This window comes from Guillardia theta (genome assembly GCF_000315625.1).
Source record: "Guillardia theta CCMP2712 unplaced genomic scaffold GUITHscaffold_318, whole genome shotgun sequence".
NCBI classification, from domain to species: Eukaryota; class Cryptophyceae; order Pyrenomonadales; family Geminigeraceae; genus Guillardia; species Guillardia theta.
The window spans coordinates 10,616-20,989 of record NW_005434359.1 but is presented as its reverse complement, the minus strand read 5'-3'; the positions used below and the strand labels follow the sequence as shown (position 1 = coordinate 20,989).

The 10,374-nt window shown below is 59.6% G+C and overlaps 4 protein-coding genes across 4 annotated transcripts; 3 read left to right on the top strand and 1 right to left on the bottom strand.

Moving 5' to 3' along the window:
- Positions 1-494: 494 nt before the first annotated feature.
- On the top strand, positions 495-2,612 carry GUITHDRAFT_61141 (hypothetical protein; the record flags this gene model as incomplete). The annotated part of the gene is made up of 4 exons (XM_005818377.1): positions 495-749; positions 1,236-1,385; positions 2,027-2,325; positions 2,534-2,612. Coding segments are annotated over 4 exons (783 nt in total), but the record flags the coding sequence as incomplete, so codon positions are not given.
- Positions 2,613-4,246: 1,634 nt separating this feature from the next.
- On the bottom strand, positions 4,247-5,164 carry GUITHDRAFT_83115 (hypothetical protein; the record flags this gene model as incomplete). Its single annotated transcript, XM_005818376.1, has 1 exon — positions 4,247-5,164. A coding segment is annotated over one exon (918 nt), but the record flags the coding sequence as incomplete, so codon positions are not given.
- A 1,828-nt stretch (positions 5,165-6,992) lies between these two features.
- GUITHDRAFT_122360 (hypothetical protein) lies at positions 6,993-8,028 on the top strand (the record flags this gene model as incomplete). Its single annotated transcript, XM_005818375.1, has 8 exons — positions 6,993-7,103; positions 7,194-7,244; positions 7,292-7,381; positions 7,428-7,469; positions 7,513-7,590; positions 7,642-7,734; positions 7,841-7,894; positions 7,936-8,028. The coding sequence occupies 8 exons, from the start codon at positions 6,993-6,995 to the stop codon at positions 8,026-8,028; spliced, it is 612 nt and encodes a 203-aa protein (XP_005818432.1).
- Positions 8,029-9,498: 1,470 nt separating this feature from the next.
- GUITHDRAFT_122359 (hypothetical protein) lies at positions 9,499-10,343 on the top strand (the record flags this gene model as incomplete). The annotated part of the gene is made up of 4 exons (XM_005818374.1): positions 9,499-9,509; positions 9,545-9,686; positions 9,733-9,882; positions 10,044-10,343. 4 exons carry the CDS (start codon positions 9,499-9,501, stop codon positions 10,341-10,343), a joined length of 603 nt encoding a protein of 200 aa, XP_005818431.1.
- Positions 10,344-10,374: the final 31 nt, after the last annotated feature.

The window sequence follows — 10,374 nt, the reverse complement described above, 5'->3', positions numbered from 1 at the left end:
GTGAGTAGAGTTTCAGTGGGGGTTGCTACCGCCATGTCGTCAGGTACGGAGAGCAGGAGTTGGAGGAGGAGGAGGAGGAGGAGGAGGAGGAGGAGGAGGAGAAGTAGGTGCAGAAGCAGACAGAGTCTACAAGAGGATGAGCCCTTGGAGAAGTCACAGATCTTCGAGTCATGGAGAGCTTCCAGCAGTGTAGGTGAGCGTGGGAGACAAGCATGAGAGCAAGCACCTGTCTGTGAGAGCGCTATGAGTTGTAGAGAAAGATGAGAGCAGTGGAGGAAGGCAGGAGAGGAGCTGGGAGGGAGGGAGGAGGACAGGGAGTGATGTGCTGATGTCGCAGAGCTGTCCTTCGTGGACAAGTCTAGCAGCAATCTTGATCGTCCTCTCTTCGCTCGCGAGGGTCTCAACGTGTGGGTCCTGTGAGTCAGGCGACGCAGCACTGCTGACCCCAGCTGACCTCCAGCAGGTTCCCTCCCAACGACCCCAGCAAGGTGTACGAATACTGCGGGGAGATCGCCAACGGGAGGAGGCACGGGAAGGGCAGCATCGTGTGGCGAGATGGCGTGAGGTACGTCGGGGAGATGCGGGAGGACAGGATGGAGGGGCATGGGGTAGAGCTCTACCCCGACGGCAGCAGGTATGTGGGTCAGTTCAGAAACAGCAGCCGCCATGGGCTCGGGCAGTTCGTGTGGCCGAACAGGAGGAAGGTCTTCTCCGGGCAGTGGGAGGAGGGATACCAGCACGGGGTGGGGGTAGAGGAGGAGGAGGGAGGGAAGACGAGCTTCTGCCTGTACGAGCATTCGGAGCTGAGAGAGAGGACGGAAGAGAAGCCGCTGGACATGGACACGTTGCAGATCAGGCTGAGGAGCGAAGTGAAGATGGCAGAGGCGGTGGGAGAGGACGTGATGCAGTTCGTGTCGGACCTCAAGTTCGCGGCGCTGAGGAATCAGACAACCTTCTTCGAGCCCGAGCACGTCGACCCCTCCCACCTCACCCTCCTCGACCGCCAGAAGCAAGAGATCACCCGCGAGATGAAGGCAATCAAAGCCGTCCTCGATGATGTCGACCTTCAAGGTGTGTCTCCTCTTCTCTGTCCGTCTTGTGGTTCTTGATCGCGCCCGCTCGCAGACTCCTTCTCTTCTTCGTTCGTCCTCCCTCAGCTGCAAGCTGCGAAGATGCTGGAGTTCTCAGCCGACCCGCCATCCCAGCACAGCGACCGGAGGGCAGAGGACGGAGAGGGTCCGCGAGGGCTGCAGAGGGCGAGCAACGGAGACGTGTACGAGGGGGAGTGGCAGGACGGGAGGTACCATGGACACGGGAAGCTGATCAAGCGCAACGGGATCGTGTACGAGGGTGAGTTTGTGAGGGGGAAGAAGCAAGGCCTCGGGGTCCTTCACTGGCCGTCCAACGAGGAAGCCTTCCCCCGGTAGAGCCTCCCTCCTGCTACTCACCATCGTCACCATCATCATCATCATCATCATCTCCATCATCATCATCATCATCATCATCTCCATCACCATCATCATCATCATCATCATCATCCATCATCACCACCACTATCACAACCTCTTCCTCCTCCTCCTCCTCCTCCTCCTCCTCCTCCAAGATGACGCGGGGCAGGTACGAGGGCTCCTTCTACATGGACAAGAAGCATGGGCGAGGACGTGAGGGCTGCCCCGAGCGGGCCGTGCGGTACGAGCACGGGGCTCTCAAGGAGAGCGTCGCTCTGACTGAAGCAGACGAAAACCCGTCCGAGAAAGAGTTCTTCGCGGCCCTGACGCCTCGTGTCGCCGTCCCAGTGCTGGAGGAGAGGAAAGAAGAGCAGGCGACGAGGGCGGAGGTGAAGCCGAGCCCTCAGAGCTCCCACAGCGAGAGCAGAGGTGACGACATGGCGAGAGGACGAGCAGAGGAGGAGCGATCGGAGTCAGGAGCAGAAGAGATACTGAGCAGCCGATCTAACGAGCGTGTGGAAGAGGTGGAGGAGGAGGAGTTCGAGGAGGAGGAGGAGTTCGAGGAGGAGGAGGAGGAGGGAAAGGCTATGGTGACGCGCCTGAAGCTGCAAGACGGGGCTGAGTTCATCGGGGAGGTGGTTCGGGATCGCCCGCATGGCTACGGCACAATCACCTTCTCCCAGGACCCGGACGGTCGGCTGGAGTACGCCGGGCAGTTCCGGGGGGGGAGCATGCACGGGTACGGGAGCATGGTGTGGCGAGACGGGACCAACTACATGGGGCAGTGGAGGAGAAGCCGGTCGAGCGGGTTCGGGTTCGAGGCCTACCCGGATGGCTCCTTCTACCAGGGCACCTTCCACAACGACCTGCGCGATGGGTGAGAGGCCGCGGAGACCCAAGGGGAGGAGGCGAGCGAGAGGGAAGGGGGGAGGACGAGCAAAGCAGAGTGGGTGCGAGGAGAGAGGAAGTGTGAAAAAGAGAGGGAGGAGGACGAGGAGGAGAGAAACAAGGGAGGAGGAGGGAGAGGAGGAGGAGAGAAACAAGGGAGGAGGAGGAAGAGGAGGGGGGAGTGACTGGCTGGTCAGGGTTGGGGTGTACGAGTTCTCCAACGGGCTCTTTTACTCCGGGGGATGGCGGCAGGGGAAGCGATTCGGGTCAGGGGTGGCGACAGACAAGAACAAAAACAAGGTGAAAGAAGAGAGGGGCAGCAGCAGCAGCAGCAGCAGCAGCAGCAGGTGCAGGAGAGAGGAGGAGGAGGAGAGAGGAGGAGGAGGAGACACATAGCAGCAGCAGCAGCAGCAGCAGGTGCAGGAGAGAGGAGGAGGAGGAGACACATAGCAGCAGCAGCAGCAGCAGCAGTGCATGGAGGGGCAGCAGGGAGTGACGAAGAGTGATTTCAGTTTGTGATCTGCTATGACCGGTGGGGAAACCTGCTGTCAAAGTTCAAGTTCGTCTCCTCCAGCAGCTCGACCGAGAGCTCCGACAGAGATGTGGTGGCAGAGGTCAGTTGAACCTCTTGCTCGTCGCTCCTCCTGTCTCATCCTCGCTCTTCTTGTCTCATGCTCGCTCTTCTGTCACCCGCAGGTTCTTCACGTCACCCTCGAAGTTCGCAAGGTCGCCGAGAAAGCTCGATCCATCGCAGCCGTCGAGCTCCGCAAGAAGGCGAAGCTGCGAGCACTCGACTTCAATGTCGCTGGAGGGTCAGAGGAGTCGCTGGGAGGCGGACGGTAACTTGCTAGTTCAATACATTCTTCTTCTCTCTCCTCTCCTCTCCTCTCTCTCCTTCCTCACACCCACGGCCTCTTCGCTCCCGATCGGGTCGGCGAGAAGTGTCGCAGCCTCCTGGCTCTCACTGATGCCTGCGAGCCAGCCGCGGGCTCTGCCTCCCTCCTCGCCACCCGCCTCAGCGTCGCCGTCACGAGGTTCACGACGCCCCTCCTGCTGGTCGACAGGACGCCCGCGAGGTTGACTGGGGGGCGAGCGGCTGCGAGAGGCTCCGACTTGGAGGCGACCCAGTCGTCGAGCGCCTCCTCCTCCTCCTCCTTGTAGAAGCTGTCCGAGTCCTGCGTCATGGGCGAGCTGGCAGCCAGCTGGTAGTAGATGTCGCTCTCAGCTCGGCTGACTACGTCATCGAGCTGAGAATCCTCGTCGCGAGAGGCTTCCATGCGGCTCTCTTCCTCCCCTCCCGCTCGCTCCTTGGGAGTCGAGCCCAACTCGAAGGAGATGCCGAGGAGGCGCACGAGGAAGAGGAGGAGAGGGTTCTTGCCGACACTGATGAGGAGGGTAGCGACCAGCACGAAGGGCCAGGGGGTCTGCTGGGTCGGCAACTCGGAGCTGGTCGCGGTGGCCAGCACTTGCAGCATCGCAGCCGTCACGTCCACGTCCATCTTCGCCTTCCACAGGCGGAGGCGCCAGGACCAGGGCAACCGACTGTCGCCATGCACGAGGGCCTGGTGGGCGACGTCAGGCGGAGCGACGCCGAGCAGAGCGAGCCGGGCGATGCTCTTGAGCCGCTTGCGCTCGCCGAAATTGAGGCAGTTGAGGAGGCCGCGGACGTAGCCGAAGGAGTGGAGGACGCCGAGGATGTTTCCCTCCATCATGTGCAGTGACGTCATGGCATCGCTCACGTCCTTGCCGCTGACCGAGGGCGGCAGCTTGTTCTCCTTGGCTGCCTTCACGTCCTCGTACGATAGAGAAGTGCCGAGCACGAACCAGGGGGAGAGGAGGAGGGGGAAGAAGCGATGGAGCGGGCCAACGCACTTGTGCGACAGCCTCTGAATCTCGCGCTTGTTCCTGGCGATGCAGGCGAGGAAGAGGAGGCAGAGGTCCTTCCTTACCCGCTCCTCCACGTGGTGATACAGCCCGTGGTCCAGCATCACCAGCGCTGGCTTCACTCGGCTCGACCCCTCCACCTCTCGGGCCACCAGGTAGATGTTCCCCGCGTGCGGGTCTCCATGCACGCAGCCATGAACAAGCGCGAGCTCGGTGAGAACGTCGCTGACGACCTGCCCGCACTCCTCCAGCTCGAGCCCGCTCGCTAGCAGAGCCTCGGGCTCGGAGATGCGCAGGAGTCCGTGCATGAACTGCATCACGAGGATGTCCTTCCTCGTCAGACTCCACACCACCCGCGGGAATCTCACGCTCTCTCGCCCCTCCAGCAGCTTCGCCGCTCGCTCGCAGTTTCGCGCCTCGTGCTCGCAGTCGAGCTCAGAGCGGAGGGTTCGCTCAAAGTCCTCGACCAGCCAGCCCATGTCGTAGCCGCCCGGGCGGATCTGCGAGCCGAGCCTGCGGAACATGGCGAAGTCGGAGGCCATCTCCCGGCGGAGGCTGGGGTACAAGATCTTGACCGCCACCTCCATCCCGTCCGGCAGCTGCGCGCGATGGACCTGAGCCAAGGAGGCGGCGGCGATGGGAACCTCATCGAAGCGCAGGAAGATGTGGGAGGCGGGGCTGCCGAGCTCGCGCACGATGACGGACTCCATCTCAGCGAAGGGATGGTGGGGGGCAGCGTCTGTGAGCACTCGCAGCACTTCCACGTAGGGCTTGGGGATCCCCTTGTCTCCTGCTCCTCCCTGCAGCGACGCCACGAACTGAGCCGCCTTGGTGTAGAGACCCCCGTTGGTCCTCGCGAGGTCCAGGCACTTGCGCGCCGACCGCTCGTGCACCTTGCGCATCACTTGCTCGCGCTCCTCCTCTCGCTCCGGCAGGTTTTTCATGCTCCGCACGTAGTCCTGCCTGATCTCCTCGAAGAGGTTGTACGCCCGCATGCTCCTGTTGATCCCCAGCCGGATATTCGCCTGGTCCCCTCGCGCGCCCCCTCCCCCTCGGTACGACTCGTAGAGCATGGAGGAGATGCCAAGGCGACGGACTACGGCGATGGTGGAGCCGATGTTTCTGAGCCTCTCCCGCACGGTCAGAGGGCGAGTGCTCTCCCTGCTCTCGCTGTCGCTGTCCTCCTTCGCGCCCTCTTCTCTCTCCTGAGGAGAAACCAGATCGAAAGGAGGCGGCGAGGAGCCGGGGGTCTGGTACAGCAGCTCCACAGAGTTGCTCTTGATCATGGAGTTGCTTCCTGCTCCTTCAGGCTTGTCCGCAGCTCCATCAGCCCCCCTCCTCAAGCACGCATACAGCACTTCCCCCGCCTTGAGGGTCAGCCATGCCAGCAGGACCAAAGGAGGCCAGCATCCTGACGCGTCGAGAGGAGCCGACTGCGGTCGCTTGTGATGCAGAACAGACGAGAAGGAGCCGACTAAGAAGGAGGAGGTGTGATAGAGGAGGAGGACAGGCCACAGAGGAGGACACAGCCAGGGGACGAGCGTCAGCAAGTAGAAGAATGAGCTCAGCATCCCCTTGAGGGAGCTATCCACAGAGATCGGCCTGGCCACTATCGCCCGACCTTTTGCCTGCCGATATCAGGAAGATGTCAGCGAACTGAAGGAAAAGGAGGTACATGAAAGATGTGCTTGTAGGAGGTACATGAAAGATGTGCTTGTAGGAGGTACATGAAAGATGTGCTCGTAGTATTCTTGATGACTGGACGGTCGTTGTCTTTGTACCTCCTGTACTACCGCATGCCATCTCCTTTCCAAACTTTCTATGGTGTGCAATTCATTGTTGCATCCTACTACCTCCTCCTCCATGGCTTTATTCCCTGCCCTTCCCTCCTTTCTCCAGCCTCATCCTCTTTCGTCCTTCTTCATCCTCCTTCACCCTCCTCCCTCCCTCCCTCCCTCCCCCCCTCCCTCCCTCCCTCAGCATTGCTCCCTCCCTTGCATGGGCTCCCTATCACCCACCCTACCCTTCTCAGTAGCATCGCTCTACTACCCCCCTATTTGTCTGCAAAAGCACCCCATCATCACCTTCAAGAAGGTACCCCCACCCACTGCCATTTTCAAAATGCACAACCCTCCCACAACACTGCGGGGGTCAATATCACCCGTACAGTGGGGAGGAAAGAAGGCTGGACTGAGGGGTGGGGTAGTGGGGTCATCCACGATTAGATTAGGGGTACTTTGAAGGTCGTAGGGTAGGGTGGTGAGAGAACCCTGATCTAGGAGGACAGGGGGGGTGGGGGTAGGGCGACGCTTGGGAATGGCGAAACGATGGTAAGTTTAGTGGCATGAGCAGGAAACGTGGGAGAGCAGGAGGAGGAGCAGGAGAAGGAGCAGGAGAAGGAACAGTAGAATGAGAGAGCAGCAGGATCAGGAGAACGAGAACGAGAACGAGAGAGGAGCAGGAGCAGGAGCAGGAGCAGAATCAGGATCAGGAGGTACAGGGTGCAGGTAGGAGGTAGGAGCAGGGTGTCAGATGTAATAAAGGAGGACGAGAACGGTCTAGTTGAGGTGGGAGAACCTGCCATTGATGGTCATGCTAGATAGACAGGCAGGTGAGAAGAAGAGAGAAGGTTAGGCTTTACTTGATCGAAAAAAGACAAGTGGAGACTAGCGAGAGAAGAGAAGAGACCAGCAGCGATGTCAGTGTGTCCCGGGGAACGACCCGCTCTTCACACCACACGGGGGGGGGTCCGTGTGGATATGTCCAGTGCTGATGGGAGCTCCCAGGTTTCTCCTCCTCGTTCCTCTCGTCCTTCTGGTGAGCTACAAGGAGTTGACGAGGAGCGGAAGTGCTGTAGCATTGCTAGACGAGCATGAGCTGCAGGTAATGCGATGATGTCAATGTTCTGTTCCTTGTCCGATTTGTGTCTCGGACTACACGTGAGTGTTTTCTTGTTCTCTGACGACAAGTCAGAATGACATGAAGCATATTGCTGGCGTCGTCGTGAACTCGAGAGGAAGTCGAGTACTTGTACGCTCACGCGCTTCACTCCCGTCCCTCACCGCGAGCAGGTGCCGCCTGCCATCGCCGTTCCCAAACCTCCGATCACCATAAGGATTGGAAAGCGAGGAGCAGCAGGAGGGTCCTCAAAGTTGAGCACGGTGAGTGCTGCTGCGAGAGTGGTGCTTCAAGTTGATGGAGATGCAGGGGGAAGGCGAACCGAGCGAGGAGAAGGAGGGGGAGAGCCAGGTGAGGTGCGATGCCTGTGATGCTGCGATGAGCGATGAGGCAGGAGGAGTACTCGATCCCGAAGAAGGCGCTGGAGGAGATAGAGGAGTTGAATCGCAAGAATCACCAGGACCTGATCGTGGTGAAGGCCTAGACCTGCTTGGCTTGCTGCCCTCACATGTTCCTCCCGTAGCTCACCAACGCTCTTGACTCCATGAAAGAGGAGGACGCGTATACCGCTGACTCCGTCGGTGAGCAGCTGGGAGAGTTCGAGCGCAAGCTTGAGGTGAGAATGGCTGCCCTTCCCTCTTCCCCCTCCCTTCCCCTCCCTGCCTTCCCTCTTCCCCCTCCCTTCCCCTCCCTGCCTTCCCCTCCCTCTGATTGCGGCATAGGATCTCATCCGGCAAAACACAAGGCTGAGGAGGCAAGTCTGGCTCCTCCACAAGGTCTCCTCCCTTCCCTCGCGACGTCGCTGACTCTGCTCCAGATGCCTGGGCTGCCTGGACCGCAGGGAGTTCCGGGCATTGACGGGCGGGATGGAAGGAGCAGGCACGCCGTGGCTCCTCCGCATGTGCAGTGACTGACGCGACCTGGTCAGTGTGGTCGGACCCGGAGGCTTGTCGGGCCCTGAAGGTCCTCCTGGGGTTCCTGGGGCTGAGGGGAAGCCGGTACCCGTCCCTTCCTCCTCCCTCAACGTCTTGCTCCTCCCTCAACGTCTTGCTCCTCCCTCAACGTCTTGCTCCTCCCTCAACGTCTTCTTCCTCCCTCAACGTCTTGCTCCTCCCTCAACGTCTTCTTCCTCCCTCAACGTCTTGCTCCTCCCTCAACGTCTTCTTCCTCCCTCAACGTCTTGCTCCTCCTTCAACGTCTTCTTCGTCCCTCAACGTCTTGCTCCTCCCTCAACGTCTTGCTCCTCCCTCAACGTCTTCTTCCTCCCTCAACGTCTTGCTCCTCCTTCAACGTCTTCTTCCTCCCTCAACGTCTTGCTCCTCCCTCAACGTCTTGCTCCTCCCTTCTCCTCTCACTTTTCTCAGGGTCCCACTGGTCCTGCTGGTTTTATGGGGTTGATGGGCTACCCCGGCCCTCCAGGTCTTCGCTTGTTGCTCCTCTTACTGGTGACTGACTGGCTGAGGGCAGGGGTAGAAGGAGGGCAGGGCCCGCCGGGTCCGCCAGGGAGCATGGCAAGACTAGAAGCTGCCGTATCCGTCGCTCACTCTTCCTCCCAGGGACCCATGGGGAGACCCGGGCTGCGAGGAGCTGTGGGGGAGCAGGGGCCTCAAGGGCAGGAGGGAAGGTGGTGTCGCAGTTCGGTGCCTCGCTGGCGCCTGACAGGCCATGTGACTTGCAGGCCCGGGCATATCGGAGCACAAGGAGGCCCGGGGATGAACGGGGAGTGGAAGGTGAGACTAGCCTCTTAGAGACAGCTGGAGCTTGACCCTTTCGCGCGGCGGGCAGGTTTACCATGAGAGCACTGGCAGGAAATAAGTTGAAGCCGCCCGGTGACTGCGGCCGGCGAGGCTGAGAACTACCTGAGCCTGGGAGCATCGAGGAGGAGGAGGAGGTGGAGGAGGAGGAGGAGGAACGTCAGTGTACATAGGCTGCTGTATCATAAAATGGACTAGCGACCCGGGCCCGCCGCGGCTTGAATGACTCCGATGAAGTATAGTAATCATAATCATCCCCCTCATACCAGAATTCATCCCCCTCATACCATCACATCAAGCTCCTTCCATGAAGGGCAGCCAGTAGGAGGGAAGAGAACGAGAAGAAGAGGAGGAGGAGGAGGAGGAGGAGGATGATGATGATGACGACGACGACGACGACGATAACAAGAGAGAAGAAGAAGATGATGAGAGAAGATGATGAGAGAGGGAACGAAGGGGAAGGGAGAGGAAGAGGAGAGGAGAGTTACAGTATGTTGGTGAGAACGGCAGAGAAGAAGAGAGGAGAACAGGAGAAGGAGATAAACAAGGGGGAATGAGGAAGTCAGTGAGGGGACGAGGGGGAGAGGAAAGCAAGTCAGGCGTTGAGAGCTCTTGTGCATGCAAGGATGGGCCTGAGGTATGTCGAGCTGAAGCTCCTGGGGTTGCAAGCAGGCTAGAGGTCAACTGGCATGTGCCTGAAGCATTCGGAGGAGGCAGCATGAGGTCTGGTGTGTCAAGGTTCTTGTGCTTCTCTTTCTTCCTCCTGGCTCTCTGCGATGCTTCTGCCCAGGCCTCGCGCTCCGGGGGCATAACCGTGAGCGACTGCTGCCTGCTGAGGTCCAGCTGAAGCTTGTCTGCAGCTCCTGTGTCAACATCTGCACTCTGTGTGCAACGTGCCGTGCCTGCAGAAGCTCTTCGCGGCCCTCGGGCTACGAGGAGGGCAGGTGGACAAGAGCAAGCGAGCAAGCGACAAGGTGGAGGCGATACAGCGAGCAGAACAGGAGCACCAGGTGATGCCCTCAACATAAAACAAACCAGTCCTCCTCCTCCTCCTCCACGTCCTCGGGGAGAATTTCACTTTTGTAGTTGCTGGGCATGGGGGGCTCTTGCTTACAGCGCCGTCGCAAGTACGTTGAATCATCGGGTAGCAAGCATCTCATGCTTCATGCAGATCAATTGTCCTATTCCATGCATAGGAAGCTCCAACAAGCGTCCTCACCACATGCTTGCCTTTGCTCCTACTTCCTCTCCGTTCCCAAGCCCCATCCCTGGCGAACCAAGGACAGATGATCCCGGGTCGTGTTTGACATCATTCAGGGGCGATGAGGATGGAATTGCTCGTCGCTTGTGCGACGGCAGTGTGCTCTATCCAGGCGAGACTCTCTATGCTTTTCCGGGCTCCGTGTTCTTCTCGCCTGAGGAGTCGAATTCCTCTTTTGTAAGCTATTCAAGATCGCTGGTCTTGCTCTGAACATTTTCTAGGGTGCATGGTTGTTGTCATC